General features: G+C 40.3%; 1 protein-coding gene and 1 long non-coding RNA gene across 6 annotated transcripts in view; one reads left to right on the forward strand and one right to left on the reverse strand.

Moving 5' to 3' along the window:
* Positions 1–99: 99 nt before the first annotated feature.
* LOC108396469 (uncharacterized) lies at positions 100–24,719 on the forward strand. Of its 4 annotated transcripts, XR_001852956.3 has the most exons (6): positions 100–675; positions 13,183–13,277; positions 15,242–15,278; positions 16,381–16,538; positions 23,061–23,156; positions 24,554–24,719. It is a non-coding gene; the product is annotated as an uncharacterized lncRNA (long non-coding RNA). The 4 variants fall into 4 exon arrangements; XR_012130730.1 differs by having other exon boundaries at positions 15,242–16,538; XR_005053797.2 differs by lacking the exon at positions 15,242–15,278.
* NPEPPS (aminopeptidase puromycin sensitive) overlaps positions 23,377–26,253 on the reverse strand; it is a 99,841-nt gene continuing 96,964 nt past the window's right edge. For both annotated transcript variants that reach the window (XM_036990856.2, XM_017659294.3), the window contains exon 23: positions 23,377–24,873. In XM_036990856.2, coding sequence (XP_036846751.1) covers positions 24,721–24,873 — 153 coding nt within the window. In that variant the 3' untranslated portion in view covers positions 23,377–24,720. The remainder of the gene's footprint in view (positions 24,874–26,253) is intronic.

Here is a 26,253-nt window from a genome sequence, read left to right on the forward strand (position 1 = left end):
CGCGGCGGCACCGCGCACCACATCGATTGGCTGCCGCCATGGCCACGCGAAATCCCCAATTGGCCAGGCAGTCAGCGTTGAAGGGCTGCCCTGCGCCTATTCGCCCGCTGGTTTCAAGGCCCGGGTTGGCTGGGCGGGCAGCAAAATGAGGCGCGTGGATTGGCCGGAGGGAGGGAGATTGGGGTAGGCTGGAGAGAGCCGCCGCTGATTGGATCATCCTGGTAAAGGCCTCGAGCCCAGACCGGCTGAGGGTTGGCAGGAGGGTGGGCCTAAAGCGAGACTCCGGGCCCGCGTGATTGGCTGGGATACTAGACGTTGATAGGATGGGGCGCCTGGGAGAACTGGGGAGAGAGTCCGGGGTCGAAGCAGCGGAAAGGCGGGAGGTGCCCCACCGCTTTAGGCGCCCGGCGCAGGGCACGATGGGACGCCCCCGGGACGGGGCGGAGCCGATTTCGGGCTGCGGTTAGGGAAGCGCCGTCACTTGGAGAGGCGTGCCGAAGAGGGTTTCGCGGGTCCAAGCCGGGGTGGGGGACCATTAAAGCCCAGCACCGCATCCACAGGAAGCTGCTTTAATGGCTAGGCCTACTTTGTACGAAGCTCTCGGCAGAGAAGTACCCTGAAGACCGTGCGGTTCAACTTCCAATTTGCAGATCTGGAAACTGAAGCCTAGAAAGGGTATGCAACCTAAGGTTTACACAGCCGGTTAGTGGCCTGGTCGGGACTGGACTTAAGCGCTCTTGGCCTTCCATGCAGCCAGCCCCCTCCAAGGAGGCGAACGCGAATGTAATTTCTTTAGACCTTTTTATAGGTGCGGTTATAACGTCTAACTCACGTTGGGTGGGCATTTGGATTCCTCTTAGATTCCCATCCATAGCTGCCAGGTACTTGAAAGAATAGAAATCTTAAATCCTGCGAATGTGTCCCTGTAAAGGCACGACCGTGATCAGAAAGAATGTGTGTACAGGCATAAAGGATCATGGTTCTTAGCCTTTTTTTAGTTCTAAGTCCTGGGAGAAACTAATGAAAGCTTTTCCTCAGCAAAATGCACATAAAGAAAATGTACAGTTTCTTGTCTTCCCCTGACATTGGTACATGGACTTCAAGTGAAGAATTACATCTTTTCACCATATTGGTCTATGGTTAATTGACTGTAGCTAGCCAACAGAACTCTTACTATGTAGCTTGAGACTGTAGCCATACTGGGAAAACCTAGGAGGAGCTCTGTCCCCTCAGAGGTTCCACCCACGAATTAGGAAAGGTTGGTTGGCTATCTTTAATCCTTAGAAAGAAGAGGTCCTCTGCTAGAGATCTCTTTCTGGTTTCCTGGAACTGTGGGAACACCATTCCTCACCCCATACTATGACTAGTTGATTTCCTATGGTTTGGCAATCCTCCGAACTCCAGCCTTTTGCTTCATCTGTTAACTGAGGAAAAGTGCCTCGGGTGTGTGTGTAACTTTATTAGGAATCAATGAAAGTCAAGTGAGATGACATCCATGAAAATCTTTGAGTTGTCCATACCTGGATTACGCACACTACAAATGAGCCATGATTTTGACTTTAAGCCAACTTTCTTCTGCCCTCTAGCAGTTTGCCTAACATCAGTCATGATAATATCTGTGAGGGCAGATGGATTTTTAAAGTAGTTGGAATAAAATGCTGGGAAGATAAATGTTTTGCTGCAAAGTTTCAGTCAACCAAGATCACCAAAACCCAAGTGAAATGAGTTTTTAGTTAAGAACTAGGTTACTGCTGGTGCTGTATAGTCCCTGTCAAAAGCACTGAATGCTATCCTGCATTCAGCAGGTGCTAATGAGGCACCATAATATGTGTTTAATACACAGACTCAGAAACTGCCTGAGTTCATATTCCAGTTCTGCCACTTCTTAGCTTGTGTGTCTTACTTTGCCTGTATGTAAAGTGGGGTTAATAACTACCTACCTCAGGCTTTTGGGAGGTCTTGAGCAAGCTAATATGTGTCAAATGCTAGGAATACTGCCTGGCATGTTATATATGCTATATATGCTATTATATATTTTGCATTATTTTATACTATATGAATGCTTAGTCCTTGGCCCATTAGGGAGGAAAAACTTTAATCATTTAACCTCACAAACAAATGTAAAGTTCTAAAAGTTACATGCGAAGGAATGACCCAGTTATGGGGCTCAGGGAAGCTTACCTGAGAAACGGAAAAGAGTTATTCAGATGAAGAACAGCATGTGCAAGTTGGGAGGGACCTTGGAGATTACAAGGAAATGCCAGAAGACCAGTGCCCCGGAAACAAGAGAACGAGGGATTGAGATTAAGCTGAAGCGTTGAGTAGGGAAAAGATCATATGATACCTTGCATGCCATGCAGATGACTTTTCTATATCCTAAGAGCAAAGGGCAGCTATTTAAAGGCTTTAAGAAGTTGGTGGTTATAATATGGAGATTAAACTGGAAAGAGGGAAAACAAATGCAGGGAGACCAGTGCAGTAATCCAGATAAGAAGTGGCACTTGTAGAAAGGAGAATGGTAGAAGTAATAGTGGAAATAGAAAAAGATGTCAACATTAGTTGAACTTGGTAATTGATTGGAAGAAGGGGAAGTGTCACTGGTGCCTACTAGATTTCTGGCTTGCACTTGGGAATGGATGGGGAAGCTGTTTGTATTGTTCCCCTGAGTAGGAGGAATTGGAGGCCACATGGTTTACTAGAATGGGGAGAGTTACGCAGTAGCTTCAAGTTGTATTTCTTGAGGTTTGTATGGAGTTTGGAGTTTTGATACAGTATTTGCTATAACTTCTTGAATATCAGGATATTCATGTCCAGTGAACAAATTCTGAAATTGAAGAGAAAAACTGGATTTCAGTTTAACTCTGCCACTTCTGCCATATGATCCTGAACAAGTTACTTAACCTTTAGGAGATAGGAAATGGGAGAACCTCTGCTGCACCATTAGGTGGTCCAAAGCATGAACAGGAGCCTCCCTGTGAAGTGCTGCTCCAGGGGGGCCTTGTGCTGGGACGTGCTCATCAGCATCTGTTAAGCAAGTGAATTCAGAGTGATGAGATCAGCTGGTGAGTCTCCTCCCAGCCCCTGCTCCCCTGAAGACGCACGCACACCCGCGCACCGGCGCACACACGCACATAATGCATATGTGTGAGAAGACTGGCTGCGAGGCAGAAGCAGTCAGGCTGTGACTGGATGCTCTTTGCTTCTGAGCAAAGCTGAAAGATGTCCAGGGAGGGGGAGGTCAAACCTTTGCCCCATTAGCCGTGAACAGGGAAAAATGGAGGTTCCCAGGACATCTGGAGGTTTGAGTGCCCCCTACTTAGTAATGGGCGGACTTCATTGCCTTTTCCTGACTTTCCACACAACACTTTTCCAAGTAATTTAGAAGACAGAAAGCATCTCCAAAACTTTCATCTTCAGCTCCCAGAAGCAGAAATACTACTATGATAAAACAATTCTTTCCTCTCCCCCAGCCCTTCCCTTTGCTCACCAGGCTCCAACTTTCTGTTCCTTGAACATACCATAATGTGTGAGTCTCAGGACCTTAGTTACCATTTGCTGTTCCTTCTGCCTGAACACTCTTCTCCCAGTCGTTTCTTTCCATTATTCCTATCTCACTACAGATGTACTTCAGAGAGGCCTTCCCCGATCACCCCAAGGTCGTTTCCACCATGTTTATTATGACAGGACCCTATTTGATTATCTTAAGAACACCTTTCAATACTAAAATTACCTTTTTTTGCTGTATGTCCCCACCCCCACTAGAATGCAAGTTCCATGAGAGCAAGGAATCTTGTCTGTCTTGTTTGTTGCTTGAAATTGTGCTTCACACATAGTAGGTGCTCAAACATATGTGAAAGGATAAAGCACGCATAACTAAACATGCAGCGTGCCCTAAAGGACTGCAGAAGTGACTGTCTAGCTTTGTTAAAAATGCTTTATCACTTGCTTTGCCCTCTTTTCAGTGTTACCCACATTAGTCTCTCCATGTACCTTTGGTCCAATCAGGCCAACCATATCTCTCTATCCTGCAGAAGTGCTCATCACTGTGCTACGCCTGTCCCTGCCTGGAATTCCCTCCTTGTCCCTCTGTATCTTCAAGTTGTACTCTTGTTAATATGTTCAACTACATTAATTTATTGGGCAACCCCACACCTCCACCTCCCAGGGCATTCCAGGTATAACATGGGAATGTGATAAAGGCCATAAGAAACGTACAAACCAAATGCTGTCATGGTGCTGAAATTTTAGAGGAAACAGAATTTTTCCCTGGCTCATTGATGAGAACACTTAGTAGACAAAGGGTTTCAGCTGAACCTAGAAGGACTGGCGAGCTTTGTAAACACAGAGATTGCAACAAAGCCTTCTCCAGCTAAGGTTGTGCACATGGTATCTTTGCTACTCATAGTGTGATCTTGGAAATATTTATTTGATGCCTTTCTGTCCATTTCCTCATCTGTAAAATGGAGATAATAGCCAGATTGGTTTATGGGTACAAGACCTGCCCAGTTACACAGGTACTTAGAAAGGCTGGCCCCTCACTTGGTTTAATTCTCTGCTGTCACCATATTGAAATTAATAATTTTTGAATAAGGGGCTTTGCAAATTGTGTCCTGATGTTGCCTATAGGATTATGGGGAAGTCCTAAGAAGATAATACATGTAAATTTCTTAATCCAGTGGGGGCCTGGCCTTTGATGAAGGTTCAATAAGTGCTAGCTGTTATTGTTAGTCTCTCAACTCTCATAATAGTATAGCCCCCAGCACACCTCACTGTGTAGCAGTTAAGCAGCCAGCAAATTATTTTCAAGTGCCTGCCCTGTAAAGGTACTGGATGGGTCACAAAGGTGAATACAACAGTACTTCCTATCCTTCTGAAAGGAATAAAGCATGTGTTTTAAACATACTAATTAGTAATAAGTAATAAAATATGTCACATGATGAGTGTAGGAATTTTTTTAAATAGATTTTTGGGCCCCATCTCCAGATAATCTTATTAGTAGCTCAGATGCAGGCTTCAGAATCAGTTCCCAAGTGATTTTAATGAACAGTCAGTTTTGGAACCACTGGCATTAACTCTAGGGTGGCCATGTGGAGTAGAGGCAAAAAGCTTGGCACTGGAATTGGTCACACTGGGTTCCAAGCCTGCCATCTACTACTAGCTCTATTAGTTTGCAGAAATTACTTACCTTCTCAGTTCCCTCATCTGTAAACATTGAAACTGTACTTTAAAGATTAAATTTTATACTCCAAAACTACTAGATCTAAATCTGAATTCAGCAAAGTTGCAGGATACAAAATTAATACACAGAAATCTGTTGCATTCCTATACACTAACAATGAACTAGCATAAAGAGAAATCAGGAAAACAATTCCATTCACAATTGCATCAAAAAGAATAAAGTACCTAGGAATAAACCTAACCAAGGAAGTGAAAGATTTATACTCTGAAAACTACAAGACACTCATGAGAGAAATTAAAGAAGAAACCAATAAATGGAAACATATCCCGTGCTCATGGATAGGAAGAATTAATATTGTCAAAATGGCTATCCTGCCTCAATCAATCTACAGATTCAATGCAATCCCTATCAGAATACCAACAACATTCTTCAATGAACTAGAGCAAATAGTTCTAAAATTCATATGGAACCACAAAAACCCCGAATAGTCAAGGCAATCCTGAGAAGGAAGAATAAAGCGGGGAATTACACTCCCTGACTTCAAGCTCTACTACAAAGCCACAGTAATGAAGATAATTTGATACTGGCACAAGAACAGACCCATAGACCAATGGAACAGACTAGAAAGCCCAGATATAAACCCAAGCATATGTGGTCAATTAATATATGATAAAGGAGCCATGGATATACAATGGGGAAATGACAGCTTCTTCAACAGCTGGTGTTAGCAAAACTGGAGAGCTACATGTAAGAGAATGAAACGATTATTGTCTAACTCCATACACAGAAGTAAACAACATGGATCAAAGACCTGAATGTAAGTCATGAAACCATAAAACTCTTAGAAAAAAACAGGCAAAAATCTCTTAGACATAAACATGAGCAACTTCTTCACGAACATTTCTCCCTGGGCAAGGGAAACAAAAGCAAAAATGAACATGTGGGACTATATCAAACTAAAAAGCTTCTGTACAGCAAAGGACACCATCAGAACAAAAAGACATCCTACAGTATGGGAGAATATATTCATAAATTATATATCCGATAAGGGGTTGACATCCAAATTATATAAAGAGCTCACACACCTCAACAAACAAAAAGCAAATAAGCAATTAAAAAATGGGCAGAGAAGCTGAACAGATGCTTTTCCAAAGAAATTCAGATGGCCAACAGACACATAATAAGATGCTCCACATCGCTAATCATCAGAGAAATGCAAATTAAAACCACAATGACATATCACCTCACACCAGTTAGGATGGCCAACATCCAAAAGACAACAGCAAATGTTAGTGAGGATGTGGAGAAAGGGGAACCCTCCTACACTGCTGGTGGGAATGTCAATTAGTTCAACCATTGTGGAAAGCAGTATGGAGGTTCCTCAAAAAACTAAAAAGAGGAATACCATTTGACCCAGGAATTCCACTCCTAGGAATTTACCCTAAGAATTCAGGAGCCCAGTTTGAAAAAGATATATGCACCCATATGTTTATCGCAGCACTATTCACAATAGCCAAGAAATGGAAGCAATCTAAGTGTCCATCAGTAGATGAATGGATAAAGAAGATGTGGTACATACACACAATGGAATATTATTCAGCCATAAGAAGAAAACAAATCCTACCATTTGCAACAACATGGATGGAGCTAGAGGGTATTATGCTCAGTGAAATAAGCCAGGCGGAGAAAGACAAGTATCAAATGATTTCACTCATCTGTGGAGTATAAGAACAAAGAAAAAACTGAAGGAACAAAACAGCAGCAGATTCACGGAACCCAAGAATGAACTAACAGTTACCAAAGGGAAAGGGACTGGGGAGGATGGGTGGGAAGGGAGGGATAAGGGGGAAAAAGAGGTATTATGATTAGCACACATAATATGGGGGGGGGGACATGGGAAAGGCCATATAATACAGAGAAGACAGGGAGTGATTCTGTAGCATCTTACTACGCTGATGGACAGTGACTGTAATGGAGTATGTGGTGGGGACTTGATAATAGGGGGAGTCTAGTAACCGTGATGTTGTTCAAGTAATTGTACATTAACGATATCAAAAAAAGATTAAATTTTAAAATGCTTGAGAAAGCTGAGCACACAATGGGTGTTTAATTATGGGTTACTTCCTCTAAGCTTGGGGAGATGGTATCCCAGGAAGGGGCAATCACAGAGGGCTTCCTGGAGGAGAGAATCCATCTAGGAGCAGTATGATTTGGATGGGAGAAAGATTTCAGATTACATACTCTAGCAACAGTCAAGGTACTGAGTTATGATATCGGAGGAATGCTAAATCAAAGTAGTTGGGATTTAGTTGCTGATTAGATACAAAGGAGAGGGAAGAATGAAAGGTGAGTCCTAGGTCTTCAGCTTGAGTAAGAGGTTAAGTTATAAAGGTGCAGGAAGGTGGGATAGAGGTTAGGGGAAAGGTCACGAATCCAGTTTTAGAAACATTTAGTTTTTAAAGTTGTAAAGGCACAGCCAAGGGAAGCTACATTCTTGATTGGGATCTGGGGAAAAGGCTGGTGCATGGGAATTAAGTTAGGAGTCAGTAGATCAGAAACAATCATTGAGATCCTAAGAAATTTAAGTCTTGAAAGACATTCTATAAACAGAAAGAAAGGCAAAAGATTTTGGAAATGGACATGGGGTTCCAAACTAGTAGGCAGTAAGAGTAAGAGGGAGAAGAGAAGGAACAGCAGGGGTAGGACAAGAAATGGGAGGGCTATCTATGTATCTGGCCTACGATGAGGGCCCAGTAAGTGCTAGCTGTTACTGTTAGAATAGCCTTAGCCAGGTTGGCTTATGGGTTAGCTGTTATTGCTGATGCCGATGATCACAACTATCTTCTTACAGTTGTGATAGTATGAATAATGTTCCCCAAAGAAGTCCACATGCTAATACCATGCTAATCCACATGCTACCATAACCTGAGGTTGTTACTTTATGGGGCAAAAGGGACTTTGAGGGTGTGATTAAATTAAGGGTTTTAGGATGGGAACATTTTCCTGGATTATCTGGGTGGACTCAGTGTAATCACAAAGGTCCTTATAAGAGGGAAGCAGGAGGATGAGAGTAAGAGAAGGTGATGTGATTACAGATGTAGAGGCCAGAGTGATGTGGGGCCATAAGCCAAGGAATGTCAGCTTCCAGAAGCTGGAAAAGACAACATTCTCCCCTAGAGCATCCAGAGGGAACACAGCTCTCCTGACCCATTTTAGACTTCTGATTTTAGAACCATAAGAGAATGATTTGTGTTGCCTTAAGCCACTGATATAGTAATTTGTTACAGCAGCAATAGGAAAGTAATGCAGCACTTAACTAAAAACAACCTAAATATCTAACAAGGATGGGTTGGTTAAATAAGTTATAATACATTAAGAATGGTAGTTAGCTATTAAAATTTATGCTATAGAAGATCATCTAATCATGCAGAAAATGCTCACAATAGATTGCCAACTACAGAAAGCAACTTACGTTGTAAGCATTTATATTTAAAAAATCAAACCTGACACTTCAGAGTCATGCATTTTGTGCACTTGACCATAGGTATGATATACGTCAATAAAAATGTTTTGTTTTGCATATCATATATAGATGCCCTGTTGTGTTCAAAGAATATTATATCTGTGTATTCATAAATAAGAAAAAGACTGGGAATGTATAAACCAAATGTTAATGGATGGTTCTGGGTGGTAGGACTACAGATGATTTTTATATTCTTTTTTGATTCTTCTCTGTGTATTCCAGCTTTTCTTTGATGGGTAGATTTTTTTTTATAAGAAAAGAATTTTAAAAATCAAGGAAAGGGGGGCTCTCTTGTCCCCTCCTGGCATGAGCCAGGAGCTCTGTCTTCTCACTTACTCTCTAAATAAAAGCCTCTCCCTGGCTCTCCTAAAAAAAGAAAAAAATCAAGGAAAGGGATTGTGGAGAAGGTTTGCAGAAGTATTTGTAAGCTCCAGGGCAAGAACTCTGTAGGACCTGGCACAACCACGCCTCTATGAACAATTTTCATAAATAGGTGATGATTTTTTAATGTTGTATCCTCCCCATCCCCCAAACAGAAAGGGACTCAATACTGGAGACATAGAAGGAAGAAAAGCAAGAATATAGAGATAAAGGCTTCCTGAATCCTGAGTTAGGAGGGCCTCTGAGAGACATGAAGGAAGGGGAGCAAATCGGTTTTACCCTGTCCCCCCCGACGTTTGCCCAGGAGCCTGGAGACAGACCAGACACCCTCAGCCACTCTTCCTTTCATTTATGCCATGCTCCTTTACTCCTTTTGTTTCTCAAAGTAACACATGCTCACTGGAGAAAATTAAATCACGAAGTTAAAAAGCAGAAATCACCTGTAATCCCAAATTATATCCACCATTAAAATATATCCACCATTAAAAAGTTTTCCCAACATAGTTCAATTTTAAATGACAGCCAGAGTATTACTGTGTAATTTTTGTCACCCCCTCAAAAATGTACTTTATAAAGAATTTTAAATTGGCTCAGCTCTTTATCGGGTTGCATTAAAAAATAGAAGGAACTAAACATATCTGAACTGACTCTGGATAGGTTTTCACACTGGTAGTGCAAGGCAGAAATAAGTGTAGCCTTTTCATTTTGACTTAAGCTTTTAAAAGAGTACCAATAGAATAAGCTAAAATTTGAAAATCATTGAAGTATGCCTGCTGAGTCATGAGCCCTGAAGCTCACTGAGGCCTCTCTTCCTGGCCAGGTGTTAAAGGGAGTCCTGTGTTCTGAGCAGGGAGTCTTCTAATCCTTCTGTTCTTTCTTTAACTGAGTATATAATCAATTCAGTTACCTGCTTTGTTGTTTGGGGAAAATCCCAGCTATTTTGCTGGGGTATGTCTTCCTTCACTCTCACACAGACTACCACATTCACAACACTTCTGACACCATATGGGGGGTTGGTTCCCCTTCCAGGCAATTCTCTGGCACCATCTGGCTGGCCTACAATTTAACTCAAACCTGACACTACTTGGACATGGCGTCAGATCCCACAGGTTAAGGGCTCGGTCCCCAACAGTGCCCTCCACCTCCACTTCAGATGCCAATTGCAAGTAGGACGCCCCGAGATTATCCACAACTTCAGTCCTAATTGGTGACAAATTGGAGGTTCTGACAACCTCCTCACTGGGCCCGGTTAATCTGCTAGAGTGGCCCACAGAACTCAGGGAAACACATGTACCGGTTTATTAAAGGATATGATAAAGGAGGCAGATTCTGGGCCCTCAACCATTTTGCTATTTACTACTTTTAAGTACAAAGAAAAAAAATCAGTTCATTAAAAAAAAAGAGCCAGATCTTGTCCATCTGCCTACAGAATTTGCATAGGCAAATAGATGGTAAAAATAAAAGTTCCCATTCTGCCTTTTTCACAAAACAATATAGCAAATCTTCTTTTTTGCCATGCACAAAAATCTTCTAGATTGTTTGACTGGCTGCATCATATTCTATTAAATGTATGGGTATTTTGGTTGTTGCTACTTCATTTGAAACATAATTTTCTGACATATAACTTACATGCAATAAAGTGCACCCATTTTTAAGGTTTAGTTTAATAAGTTTTGACAAATATATGAACTCATACTACCACCAACACAACTAAAATACAAACATTTCATCACCTTCATTCCTTTCTGTGTGGTGGTCTGGTTCTAGCTGGGGAGAGCCAGGTGTGCCCATCTCAAATCTATGTTTACCCCCATCCCATTAGCAGCTCAGAATTGGCCAGTGGGAGTCTTTGCACTGAAGAAAGCACACAAATCAACGTTTTTTTGTTTATTTGTTTTTGAGTACTAGTTTATCAGCACCACAACTTACATGCTTTTGAGTCAACCCTCCATCCTGAAACCACAGTCTGCTTTCTGACATTTTATTTTGCATTTTTTAGAATTCTATATAAAGTAAACCATGCAGTAAATACTCTTTTGTGCCTAGCTTCTTTTGCCCAGAGTATTTTTGAGATTCATCAATGTTGGCACATATCAAGAGTTCATTCCTTTTCATTGTGTTCCGTTGAATGGATATACAACATGACCAGAGCCTTTATTGTGGTTTCCACAGGAAGGAACAGGTGAGGCAGGGTAAACAGGCTTAGGACTGGCTACTTTAGTAATTTCACTGGATCCTGGAGCACAGGGCTGTCTCTGCTTGTCTGCTACCTGGGCCTGGAGTGATTAGGGCAGGGGAATAATGATGCCTGTGAGAGTCTAAGAAAGTAGGTGGTTAGGGTAAGAGCTTTGGATTGTGTATAAAGTGGTTTGTAATTAAAAGTTACACAGGCAGGAGAATAGTTTACTATCTCTAAGAATTGGCTAGCCCCAGGAGGGGCAGTCTTTCCAGAATCAGCAAGGCCCCAAGATGTCAAAGTATTAGAAATACAGAAAAAATTAAAAAACACGATTAATAAACCTTCTTCAAAGGTTAATCTAGAAAAATTCTGAACTCTGGGATGCTAAGTATAGCTGAGACAAGGTACTGTACTATATTGAAAAACTAGGGAATAAGGTAAAAGACTATATACCGAATAGTGAGACCTCTTGGTCCCCTTGTCACACCTGGCCCTAAGATTCTCCTAGCCAGCCTAATATCCTCCAGTCAGAAGATTGGAGGATTTTTCTTTGGGGAAACTGGCCAGCCCATGAAGAAATACTTCTGGATACTGTATTAGTTTCCTAGGGCTTCTGTAACATACCAAAAACTTGGTGGCTTCAAAAAAGAAATTTATTCTCTCATAGTTCTGGAGGTCAGAAGTCCAAAATCAAGGTGTCAGTAGGGCCATGTCCCCTCTGGAGGCTCTAGGGAACCTTGCCTTGCCTTGCCTTGCCTTACCTCTCCCAGCTTCTGGTGGCCCCAGCTGTCTCTTGGCTTATAGCTGCATCACTCCAGTCTGCCTCTCATCTTCACACAATTTTCTCCTCTTCTGTGTCTTTCTTTGCTGTGTCTCTTACAGACATTTGTTAGTAGATTTGGTTCCATCAGATAATCCAGGATGGTCTTATCTCAAAAGCCTTAACATCTGTAAAGACTCTTTTCCCAAATAAGGTCACATTCACAGGTTATGGGGATAAGGATGTGGACATATCTTTTTTGGGGCCAATACACAACCCACTACATAAACCAAGAGCTGTGAGTTCCCAGTGAAAGTCAGCTCACTACAGTAACACCATCAACCGAGAAGCCCAGTTTCATGAACACAGAGCTTCCAGACGATTTTAGTGTTTCAGTCTTTACCATGAATAGACTGTCAAGGATCACCAAGTAGTTGAAAGTCTCTAACATGACAAAGATATGACTAAACAAACAAGAAAAAAGGAAAATGGGGAATATAGAGACAGCACAGAGAACAGAACAAAACAAAACCTAAACTTAACAATATTCTTAGAGAGGGTGATCTTGCATCCATCAAACAAGAACGGAAGGTTATAAAAAAGACATGAAGGAGTAAAACATCTTAAAAATACGATAAGCAACTTCAATCAAAGGGTTGGAAGATGAAATTGAGGAAATAATCCTTTTTAAAAAGGGCAGAAAATAGGCATGAAAAGATTTTTCAAAAGCTAGAGTAGAACTAGCTTTTAGTAGTAGAACTAAGAAGAGTTAGAGACAAATGCAGGCAAAGCAATAATTGAAGGCGTAATTCAAGAAATTATCTCAGAACTGAATGACCTGGATCTCCAGAATGAGAAGCCCACTGAGTGCCCAACAGAATGGATAAAAAAGAAATCATGAAGTACCAGATCACTAAGTAAATAGAAGGTTACTAGAACTTTCAGAGAGAAAAGCAGATCACATTCTAGGGAACAACCATCATAATGGCACCATGCTTTTCACCAACTATGCCGGTAGTGGAGGAATGTTTTCAAATTGTTTATGACCTACAATTAGCCAAACTGTGAGTTAGCTAAATTATGAGCTCAGTGAAGTAAGCACATTTTCAGATATGTGAAATCTTAAAAATTTTACGTGTTACCCATATACCCTTTCTCAGGAAACTACTGGAGGATGTGGTGCACCAAAATTAGAGGAAAAAAACCCCAAGAAACAGGAAGACATGTGACCCTGGCACCAGGATATTCCACATAGGTGAGAAAAATCCCTAGTATGATGATGAAGGGGGATCCTGGGGAGTCATCAGTGAGGACTGGCTCAGGGGGAGAGGAGGTCCCCGAAAGGCTGTCTCTGAGAAGTAAGAGGAAATGAAAAGAGGAAAAATTTGCACTGTTGGTGATGGTGGAGCATCAGTTCATTATAGGGACCTGGAAAACTAAGCAAATAAAAACCAAATTGTTTTTATAAATAATTAACTCCAGGAAAAACGTGTTTTTTAAAACTGAAAAAGGAAAAAAGAAAAGGATCTGAAACAGGAGCAAAGCATAATCATAGTAGACTAAATCCGTTGGCCGTGAATTGTATTTATGGAGGCATGATCGTGTGAACAGAATCTACTGACCCCCACCAACCTCAGCATGCACAGGCTTTCGCTCCGTGCTGAGACATGCCAGCCAGGAGGAGCTCTCTGTTCCAGCTATCCTGGGTGTCTTTTGGTTAAACAGGAATTGAGTTAAACTCAATTAGAAAATTAGTACATTCATAAATTAAATTGAATTTAAAATATCAGTAAGAAAAGAAAAATAGAAATCAAGAAAAATGGGTCTAAGCAAAAGGCTGTAGGTGAAGGTACATTTTTTTTCTGTAGACTAAACGCCTGGCAAAGGTTGTCTGAAGTTTTAAGCTTGTGTTCTGCTAATTTGAGAACTTCTGATTTACCTGAATGACATATCCTAATTTCTACCTAACCTTCATCCTATGATAGAGAAATTGTGTATATTTGAATCCAGCCTATGTTAGACTGACCGTAAACAGGTTATATTGGAAATTTTTTCTCATTCTGTTTTTATTTTTTCCACCAGACCATGAGCAATTTGAGGGCAGGCTCTTTTTCTTTCTTCTCGAAGGTTCTAGCACCCAACACACACCTTGGCTTTTTTTTAAATCTAAGATTTATCTAGTCACCACAGAAATCACACTTTGAGACGAAGACCACATCTAAGATTTGTAGTGTTCAATTGCTCACACAGCACTATCACATCCATCTACCCTGCTCTGAGGTTTGTGTTTTTATTATCTTCTCTTCCACCCTTCCATTTTGTAGAAAAGGATCTGAGTTCCAGAATGTGCCTTACCCAAAGTCACACAAATCAGTATTGAGTCGCTGCAGAACCCAAGTCTCCTGATAGCCAGTAATGTGTTTTTAGAAAAAAATACAATTGTAGTAAAAAGAAATTACCATGATAACTATTTTTAAGTGTATAGTGCAATAGTGGTAAGTATATTCACGTTGTTGTGCAACAGATCTCCAGAACTTTTTCATCTTGCGAAACTGAAACTCTGTATCCATTAAACAACTCCCCATTTTCCTCCTCCCCTCAGCCCCTACCATCCTACTTTCTGTCTCTGTGACTTTGAGTACTCTGCATACCTTAAGTAAGTGGAATCATGTATATGTCTTTTTGTGACTGGCTTATTTCACTTAGCATAATGTACTCAGGGGTCATTCATGTTGTAGCATGTGTCAGAATTTCCTTTTTAAGTCTGAGTAATATTCCATATATGTATGGACCACATTTTGTTTCCCTCATTCACCCATCAGTGGACACTTGGGTGGCATCAACACTTTGCTGTTGTAATAATACTGCTATGAACCTTGGAGGGCACATAGTTTGAGATCTTACTTGAAGTTCTTTTGGATATATATCCAGGAGTGGGACTCCAGTAATGCCTTTTTAAAATTATCCATCTCATTCCAAAAGTTACTTGAGGCCACTGTCCCATCACCTTGAAAGTATTTTTATTTTAAGTTCTGAATCTTGAATGAATGAATAAATATAGCAGCCACAATGGAATAGAGGAGACCACTGAAAGCAGTGACTGAAGTCTTTGATGGAATAAAGCTTTTCACCTCTACCCTTGGGAAGTACCTGCAAATAAATAAGATATATTAGAGATGGACTGGAGTGGTCAATCTTTGTTTTCTCATCTACATAAAGGTCTCCAAGACATTCCCAGAGCTATATTCCAACAGAGGTAAGTCCTGTACATATAAAAGGGTCACAAAGGAGGGATACCATCTATCTTGCCAATGGGTATCAGCCCCAGACAAGTTCACTATGGAATCAGTGAGACCAAAGAAATGACAGTGGAACATTCTTGGGGTGGAAGGGTTAATGCCCAACTTTATTCCCATAGTGACAGGTTAGTCACTAGAATCCCATCCACTCAGAGCAAGTCTGCATGCAGCAAGCTGGTCTCTGCCTCTGGGCTTCTCTGCCCGCACAGCCATCTCAGTCTCTGTCCTTGGCACTGCCACCACTTCAGTCTCTGCTCTCCTGCAGCCATGCCACTGTGTCACCCAGAGCACTGGCAGAGCTCTTTATATTTAGAGTCAGTAACAATGTATTGCCCACACGTGTAGTGAGCTAGCGGACCAGGGCCAGATGAGAATCCTGGCCATAAGAACCTTCACTGTATCCACACCATCTTCGTAATACTTGGTCTATCTGGAAGCAGATACATAAACTCAGGTATCCTGGGCCTGTCATGGGACCATCATAAAGGATCTCTGCAGAGTGGGGACTGCCTATGTTGTGCTGGTTCTCAGGTCAGTATTAAACTCCAGACATTTATGCCAGACCTCCTGATTTGTCAAGAAAAGCTAGAAATTTGGATTTTTATGTAAAATGATTTTTGAAAGCTAGCATTTAAATTTTCAAAAAGATGTAAAAAGTATCATGTAGGTTGAAGAGAAAATACAAGTCCTTACCATGGGTGTGCAGTGCTGTGAGGCATTTCTGGTAGTTTGTGACTTCCGGGGAGGAATCATACCTGCTTTGTTCGACCAGAGCTGAGAAGATTGTGGCAATGGGGCCTGAATCAAATGCCTACACCTGCAGAAGCTAGGCCCTATCTTACTTGGGTAATGTTTAATGTGTTGCAGGTGGAGAGGAAATGGCCCAAAATGAACCATTAAGTTCTCTGTAGTAGTATATTGGTGCTGGTCAGATTGGAGGCAAAGCCCAGGTTTCTTATCTATTCTGTGAGGTTTGGTTGTGCCCACTTCACTGAGCTATTGTAAGAATGAAACATGTCATGTTTGGAAAGGCATTGAATTTTTCCTGAAACAATGCAGGTGCAAGATGGGATAATTATTTTGCCATGAACAACTCAGAGGAGTGTAATGTTTTTGGAATGATGGCAGCTTCTACAAAAGCTGGCCTAGGCAATGACGGGTTCAAGCTCTGGCTGGAAGAAATCAAGAGGAAGGAACATCTTAGCACTTCTGCTCAGGTAGGTTTGAGAAGGAGGCAGAACACTCATCTTTGCTGGAAGTGGTATCGGATAGTTGGTGTGGAGTTGAGAAATACACAGCCATAAATGGTGTGATCCTGTTCCAAACAGTTGTGCCTACCACCCATGGGCTTCATGAATCTCACACTGGAAGTTTCAACTGAAATAAACTTCTGACCTTCCCATTGGTTCTCCTAAGTCAGGGTATTATAGACACTTTCATATTCCCACTTAGAAGGAGATTTGAACTATTACTCCTACTCTTAAGAAGGCAGCAGTTTATTACTACTAATAATATAATAGTAGTATTCCTGTAATGCTTTATAACTTATGGAGACCTTCCTTTGCATTCTTCTCTGTTCCCTGGTAACTCATGAGATAGCTACTATTATTCTCACTGTACAGATAAAGAATCTGACGGCTTTCCATTGTCCTTTAGCTAAAGGTTAGACTCTCTGACATGGCCTAAGTCCTTCTGTAGTCTGGCCCTTGTCGAGCTTTCTGGATCCCTCTTTCACAATATTTCTCTTTTTTTTCCAGCTATTCTGGATTTCTTTTGGTTCCTTAAGTAGGTCAGATTCTTTTCAGCCACAAGCCTGTTGCACATATGATTTCTTCTGCCTAGTATCCTTTCCCCTCTCCTCTTCTCCTGGCTGGCAACTATTCATCTTTCAGGTTCTCAGTTTAACATCATTTCTTCAGAGGGGCCTTTCCTGAACATTCAGGCCACACTGGCTTCCCTAGTAATACCCTCTTATACCACCCTGCACTTCCCATTCCAGACTCATCACACTTAATTACTTATTCAATATTTCTTGTTCCTAGATTGTAAGCTTCATGAAGCTGAGACCAAATCTGTCTTATTTGATTCTGTAGCCTCAGTGCTTACTACGATATCCTTTTGCCTTAAAAGCTTTTGTAACAAGTGTCTGCTGTCTGGATTCCATAGTCATGGAACTAATATATTAGAACTTTGCCTTGGAAACTGCACTCAAGTCTGATGCTGTGGGGCTTGTGTGACAAGCTTCTTCTAGTATTTCAATACCCAAGGTCCTTTGATTGGTGGTTAAAATACCTCCCATGTCAAACAGCAGGTTGTGAGGTTAGAGCACAGAGACAATGGAAGAGGCTGGTGCTGTCCTCGCCTCTGCCAGTGTTTGTGATGCTCACATACCAGTGAGAACCTTTGCCCAGCATCATATTTGGGGTGGTTAAGGGTGGATCATAGATGACAGGAACATTCAAAGCTACCCAGACTATTCCTCTCTCAGGTCTTTCCTTGGTTTGGTGCATACTTGGGTCATTTACAGTTGGATGGCATATTTATTTGTTGGAAGCAATGAGGAATAGTTACTAAATTAATGGTGCAAATATAGTAGTGGAAGTAACACAGTTGCTCAGGCTTGCACGGCAGGCATTCAGCAGGTAAGCAGGGCCCATTGGGAGGAACTCATGGCCTCATTTCAACAGCGGCAGCAAGCTGAAGTCCCTGCAGGTTGCAATCTGTGAGAATAGCATCTTTCTCTTCCCTTTTTCAAGCCAGCTAAGCTACATCTCTCCTCACCAGTCTTTGTGAAATCCGTCACTGTATAATTTCCTTAATCCTGTTAATGGTGATATTATCCAAAAATTGTAGCCAAACACCCAGGCAGCAGTGTATAGGGTTCCAAATATAGTGCAGTCCACATCTCCAGTGAGGAAAGAACACTGAGTGAATTCATTACACCAACCACTTTAACTAATCGAGGCAAGAGCTTAAAGCCACATTCCTCAAATGTGTGCACTCCGCCAAACTGGCATTTAACATCAAGCAGTCAGGCTGGAAAACTTTCACGAACCAATGAATCTAAACAAGGAAGAAACGCTTCTCAAGGTACGCATTTGCCAACTGTTAATTTGTTCTCAAGTCATCTTTGGAGATTGGTTCCATGACTTAGGAGTTGCAGATCTGAGCCTGGCACACTTAGCTTCATAAGGCAAAGACTGAAAATAGTGTGCAACTGGTTACAAAGTGGAACAAGCAAAGGGGGTACAGCCTATCTTCATTACTAATTAAATGCATGGAGTATAAAAACATAGCTGTAAGAATATTCCCCAAACTTATCTGTAATAATGATTGTCTTTGGGTGGTGGGAGGTGTCTTTATAAGAAGGGATAGTCACTTTCTATGTTTTTTTTTCCTTCAGTTTTTGGAAAATGAATATGTATTACATTTGTGAACAGAAATAAAATTTGAAGTGCATAGGCATTAGTGATAAAATGTTCTTAGAAGAACAGCAAATTGTTGCAATGGGGTTGGTAAAGACATTATGTAACTATTTTCTATCAAACAAAAAATACTCTTGCATAGGCTAGATGTAGAACAGGGTGGTCCAATAGAATTTTCTTCAGTGATAGATATGATCTGTATCTGTGCTGCCCAATACAGTAGCCACTTACTGTACATGGCTATTAAGCACTTGCAATGTGCCTAGTGCAACTGTGGAACTTAACTTTTATTTTAATTTAAACTTAAATAGCTTAAGTTAAATGGACTTAAACTTAAGTGGTCACTGTATTTGGACACAGAGATCTAGAATGTTCCAATTTCTAGGAATAAGAGTGTCAGCAGGGACAGGGAGAGAAGACCAGATTTGGTAGCCAAGGGGTCTTATGTAAGTCGTGTATGGTTTTGTTGTTTACCTGTTGGAGTCTGTGTACCCTGTTAATGTTATAAGAATGAAGTGAGAAACTGCAAATATAGCCAGTGTTCTAGAGAAAGAACAAAACCAGAGGCATCACACTTCATTTTAAACTATATTATAATGCTATAATTACAATGGTACAGTACTATAAAAAGAGACCCACAGATCAATGGAACAGAATAGAGAGCCCAGAAATAAACCCACGCTTATGTGGTCAATTAATTTATGACAAAGGAGCCAAGAATATACAACAGGAAAAGGACAAAAAATGGTGGTGGGAAAACTAGAGAGACATGCAAAAGAATGACTTCACCACTATCTTACACCATACACAAAAATGAACTCAAAGTGGATTAAAGACTTATTTGGAAGACCTAAAACCATAAAACTCTTAGAAGAAAACATAGGCAGTAAACTCCTTAACACAGGTCCTAGCCATTTTTTTAAATCAGACACCAAAAGCAAGAGCAACAAAAGCAAAAATAAGTGGCACTACATCATACTAAAAAGCTCTGCACAGCAAAAGAAACCATTAACAAAATGAAAAGGCAACCTACTAAACAGGACAAAATATTTGCAAATCATAACAATGATAAGGGTCTAATATACAAAATATGTAAACAACTCATACAACTCAATAGCAAAAAAAAAATAGTAAAATCTTATTTAAAAATGGGCATAAGAGCTGAATATACATTTTTCCAAAGCATACATACTGATGGTGACAGGCATATAAGATGCTCAAAATCATTAATCAGGGAAATGCAAATCAAAGCCACATGAGTTATCACCTTACATCTGTTAAAAATGGCTAGTATCAAAACAATGAGAAATAACAAGCATTAGCAGTTGGTGAGGATGTGGAGGAAAGGGAACCCTTTTACACTGTTGGTGGGAATGTAAATTGGTGCAGCCACTATGGAAAACAGTAGGGAGGTTCCTCAAAAAATTAAAAATAGACCTACCATATTATCCAGCAATCCCACTTTAGGGTATTTATCTGAAGGAAATGAAAACACTAACTCAAAAAGATATGAACCCCATGTTCATTGCAGCATTATTTATAATAGCCAAAATATGGAAACAACCTAAATGTCCACCAACAGATGAATGGATAAAGGAATTTAATGGATAAATAAATGGAATATTATTTAGCCAGAAATAAGAATGAAATCCTGCCATTTGCAATAACATGGTTGGATATAGAGGGTATTACGCTAAGTGAAATAAGTCAGAGAAAGACAAATACAGTATGGTCTGTGTATTACACATATTGTACTACACATATTGTAATCTTAAAAACACTACAACCAAGCTCATAGATGCCCAGAACAGATTGGTAGTTGCCAGTGGTGGGGTTTGGGGAGGTGGGAGAGGTGGAGTGACATAGGCAGGAAAAAAAAAAGAATGAAGTGAGCAGAGGTACCTTTGCACCTGTAAAGGCCACAGTATCAACTTCATCCTACCACACTCCTTTATATTCTTCTGACTTTCAAATGCTGTGATAAAAGAGGGACTTGACCTATTAGAAAAGCAACAATCTCACCCATCCTCTTTCATCTCAAATATTTTAAGTGTTTTGTACTTTTCTTGTCAACTGTTTCTATCACCCCTCCATTATCTTATATTCTGCCTTCCTGAGACTTCTCCCATTAAACCATTAGCTATTTAGTATTTTTTAAATTTCTGCTTCTTTAGTATAAGCCTAAATAATAAGCATAGTATTCATAAGATTAATATATATAATACAAGGTAGATAATCAATCCTCTAATAAGTGGATTGAAATGGCAGTGTAATGTAATATACCTGGTACAGTTTGTCAAATTCACGATAAAGGTTAAGGTTGATTGGCATTAGGGGAGGCAGATTCTCAGAGGAGCATACTGGTATGGTCAGCTAAACCATGGCAGGATTTAATTATTTTTTTCTTTCTGGTTGTCACCTTAATTGGTCTTTAGCACGTCTGCTGTCAGGTGCTGGCAACCTCCCTGAGAAAGCACAGATGATGATAGTAAGCTATGTTCCTTCTCTGCTGCTATTGCACTCGTGTTAGAACCAGGAGTTTAATAGTGGAACCAACAGCTGCCATATACTAGGCAATGGACTCAATTGCAGGAGCAATCAGAGTTCTTTACCAATGGCAGTAACCACCCAATCAACTTTCCTTTGATATGCCATCTATCACGTTTGTCATCAAATATACTCACAACAGCCAGTTCTCTGATTTGGTTTCCTAGGGAAAGGAGTTGTTTGACTCATTGTTTTATTAACATCAGCGTCTCCTCTAACTTGTATTTGAAACCAAACACCTTGACCAGTTTATAACCACCAGGCTTGGTACAAGAAAGCATGGTCCACCTTTGGTTATCACAAAAGATAAGATAGTCTTATTTATAAGAAAAAACCTGAGACCCTCAAACTAGTATCCAGTAATAGGAGATTCCAGTTCTCATCAGATAATTTATTCAGTCAAAAATGCTGTTAAATATAGGTCGAGCACTATATTACTAAAAGCTTGTCTTCAGCATTCTAGCTGAAAAATCACTAACTCTAAAAGTGTGGCTCCAAGTCTTTATGGTAACATTCTAGGACCTGTTCAGGTAATAAAATTGAAATAATCTATTTAAAGCTATAGAGGTCTTCTCATGCGCCCCCACCCCGATTGTATGCTACAGAGAGATACATTCCTTACAAATAATTTCAAGGGTTCTTTGCTCCCTGAAACCCATCCTTAGAAATTACAAGTTAAGAATTCAGCCCCCACTGTCCACTGTTCCAAAAGGCTTTACTTCTTTCCATTAATAAAAAATAACATAAAATTCTCTATAGGAAGTTATCAACATATCCATCTTTCTTTCCAAACTACTGATACCACTAAAATCTTCAACCAAGAAGTATCAGGGAAAAGGAAAATGATTAAACACATTTAAAGCTGTGCCTGGGTCCAGTCCAACTGTAGGACCATCTAATTGTGGAGACATGACTATCAGCTAGGAGAACATAGGTTCTGGAGCCTGGCCAGCTTGGGTTGACCAGTGGTTCTAAGAGTTACCTATTGTATAACCTAATCTTTCTGAGTCTGCTTTCTCATCTGTAAAATGAATATATTACCTATGGTAGAGAGCTATTTTGGAAGACAATAAATTAAAACGTCTTTTAATTTTAAAGAACATGGAAAAGGCTGGATTAAGACTTCCAGTGACTCAAAACATCAGAACCATAGAACCCAAATCAGTCAAGGTATTAGTAGAAAACAGAACACACTCAACTGGGTATTCTGAGGAAGGCTTAATAAAGGGACTGTTTACAAAGACATGGGCAGAGTTCAGGGAAACCAACAAGGAATATGGAGGAATGCAGAGCTAGTAAAGTAGTAGTCCTTTCTATTCCTTTATCTGAAGGAGCAAAGGGAGCTAGAAGCTAGAGAGGGCTGCCTAACAGGGGTCAATGGTCTTTGGTAAAGGTACGCAGACAATCTATATGACCTGGCAGTGAGAAAGTCAGGGGAATAAATACCCTGACCATCCTCTCCATATGCCTCTTGATCTTCTGAGGGTGTTACTAATTGGATCAACCCAACCTGAGGTCAGATGGCAAAGGAGCCTGTTAATACAGTCCATGTGGGTCAACACCTCCTGGGTGTAGAACAGGATGTAGTAGTTCTAAAGGGCAAATGGAAGATATCCAGCACAACCTCTCCCCCAGACATAATTCAAACTACTGAACTATTATACACAAAATTTGCATGTATGCTGAAACTGAAATAGCTATTTCCATAATTTCTGATTGTAAAATTCTATGAGTTATGTAAATCAGAATTTTTCTCTGTCTTTTTAGTGTCCCTGCTTTGCGGTGCCTTAAGCGTCTGCTTAGATGGTGTACCATGCAGCCTTGAGCAGGGTATTTGGATGAGGAGCCCTCAATAGGGTACTGGTAAGTCTCAAATTAACTCCAGAATGCTGATTCTAAGGATCTTTTAAGAAATTTCTGAGAATCCAGAACTAATTTAAATGGAATCTTAGGATTTTTCTGTTTAGGTAATATTCATCAGGAATTTAGGAACTGGATTTTCATAGACTCAAAAAATCCTACGGTAGTAAAATTTATAATCCTACTGAATTCTAATTGAGAATAAAGGAAATCAGGACATCAATTTCACATTGACATTTTTATTAACGCCAACTGTTTTTTAATTATTATTTTTTTTAAAACAATAGCACAAAAATGTTTCAAGGAAGCAGTCTCACAATCTGATGACCTTCTGAAATACAGTTAAGCCACACCAAATATGAATTCCTATTAATAATGCAAAAAGTATTTTTGAATAAAAGGAAAGGAAAAAGTAAAGAAAAAAGGTAGGGACAAGAAAGGAATGAAGTTTAGAGTCAGAACTCACTGGATTAGATAGGTGGGGCTTGTTAGTAGGATACACTGTTGAAGCAAAACGTGGCACAAACAGGCTTACAGTCTTTAACCAGTTACCACTAATATATAGGCTCTGCAGCAGTTACTACTGACTTCTTACGTGCCCCAAACTGAACAGCAGAAGCCTGTATGATACTGTCATAAAGAGGTTCAAAAGTTGGCCTGTCAGATAACTTAAGACCATTTTCAGCAGAATGACTTCTTCACAAAGGCTTGGCTGAAAACCTTTTCATTTCTATTGTCTCACCTGTATGCATTTCAAGGCTCTTAAAAGTCATCTTAAAAAAGAAAGAAAAAAAATAATGTATATCAGTTTCTCTTATTTAATGTGGCTATAAAAGATGTTTCCTTATTATTTATCTCTAAGAAGGACACCGGGGTGGGAGTTGGGGGTGGAACTAAGGGGAGGAAGAAACCCAAACCAGGATAGGTTTTTTTTTTTTTTTTTTTTGGCCAAGAGATTACACAGAAGGGAAGGCAAGAACGAAAACTACAATCCTTAGTTCAGATTGAGTTATGCAGGAAAATGTCTTCCTGATCAGTCCCCATGCCAAAAAAAAAAAAAAACACTTGGAATTATGCACAGACTCTGACTATATTATACCAGCTATCAGCCTTTCATGTTTAACCATTCCCAGCAATGGACACTACTCTTGGCTTGCAGGCTGCTTGTAGAACCCACTTCACAAAAATCCTCTTCACCCAGAAGCCTCTAGTTTCCTTTTGGTAGGTTATAAAAACAAAACATCTGTCATTAACAGGAGAGTGTTAAATACTTTTAACCACTGACAAGGCTTCAGGAAGTTTCACAGTTTCGTTATGCTCTATTTTATTACTATCATATTTACATTTTTAATTTTAATTTTAATTTTTTTGCTGAAATGCTGATTTTCCTTTTTCAATAGAATTTAATTCTGGAGTGTGAGCAGGAACCAGTTAACTACATTCATTGTCCAACCCCCACTGGTTTGAAAGAAGACTCCAAATTCTTGGCATATGAATCAGCTGTTCGGTAGCTCCACCTTATCCCTGCAGTGGAGCAGCGGAACCGCAGTGGCGGCAAGCTTAGGGTTCACACTGTGGGTGGTGAGGCCTTTCGCTGAAGGAGGTACTGGTGGATGCTTTCAGCATCTCGCTTTAGCCAAGCAGCATTCAGCAGAATATTTTCACAACACTGCTGGATGGTACGCTCAGCTGATGGAGCTGGGTGACTCTCGAAGAAAGCCTAGTATAAAACAATCCAGAATGTAGGATCATTACCAGCAACAGCAAGAAGATTAATTATCACAGGTCATGAAGAAATACCCACTGGTCTGTAAAGGATTCATAAACTTCATGTATGAAAATTTACCACTGTTACCCCCAGGCTAAAAGAAAACAAACAGCTCCTTGGACCCTCATACAGGGTTTCTCCCCTAAATACTACATGCTTAAAACCTAGTCAAAGTTAATAGTAAAGAAACAGAAGCTAAGGCCTCTTTTGGGCTCACTGTCTGTCCAGTGGTTAATCTAGGTTTTGGAGTCAGGGTTGGCACTTGAATCTAGGCTTGGTCATGTACCAGCCTGTGGCTTTGAGTAAATTAACTGCTGTTTTCCCATCTATGAGAAAATATTTATTCCAGAAGATTAAAGCAATAACCCATGTAAACAGTATAATACCTGTCACAGAATACTTAAGGACACAACACATTCTGTCTGCTTCAAATAAAGATTAATTTGTAAGGGATGACAAAACTGAGAAGCTTAAATTGTTGTTATACCCCTAGTAATTTAACACTCCATGGGCTCACATTTTTTCATTTAATAAAACCACTTCTGAGTTTATTACAATTTGTCACAATGCTTTTTGATTAAAAGTTGAATAAACCATATTCCAATGAAGTAAAACCTGGTTTCATAGAAAGTAAAGAAACTCTTAAATACCAATCAGCAAAAGGATGGAGGGCAGGGGGTCATGTTTCTTTTGAACTAATCATCACAGGTGAAAAACAGAGAATGACTAATTCATCAGATTAAGTCTAGACCTTTCAGAAATCAATAACCCTATTTACACAGATGGCAATACCTCCTGCTCCAGGGCTCCTGATCGTTGTGGTACCACCAATTACATACAAGAAACCAGGGAATTGTCCTTGACTCTTCCTTCTTCCCCCATCAGATATGTTCACAACATAGGGAAGACACTCAGTAAATATTTGTTGAATTAAAGATGAACAAAACCAAGCCCCTGAGTCTGTCATCACTCCATCTCCTCTGAGCAGCCAGGTCATTCTTGCTTGGGTGAGTTAGTGTCCCAACACCTCTTCCCCATCCCAAACTATTCTCCACACTGCAGTCGGTCTGAAATTTTTGTACTACCAATCAGACCAAATCATTCCTCTGTTTATAAGCCACCAGGAGTCTTCCACTCTTAGGAAAATTTTGGTATGACCTCTAAGGTCCTCCACGGTCTGGCCTCTATACCTAATTTACCAGCCTCAGCTTGGCCACTGCCCTCCCCTCCAGCCCCATTATATATATTTCTCCTTCAGACTACTTATTATCTTCACAATAAAGTAACTTTACATGACAGTGTAAACACATGAAGGCAGAGATCAAGTCACTG

The sequence above is a fragment of the Manis javanica genome, chromosome 4 (genome assembly GCF_040802235.1).
Source record: "Manis javanica isolate MJ-LG chromosome 4, MJ_LKY, whole genome shotgun sequence".
In the NCBI taxonomy this organism is placed as follows: domain Eukaryota; kingdom Metazoa; phylum Chordata; class Mammalia; order Pholidota; family Manidae; genus Manis; species Manis javanica.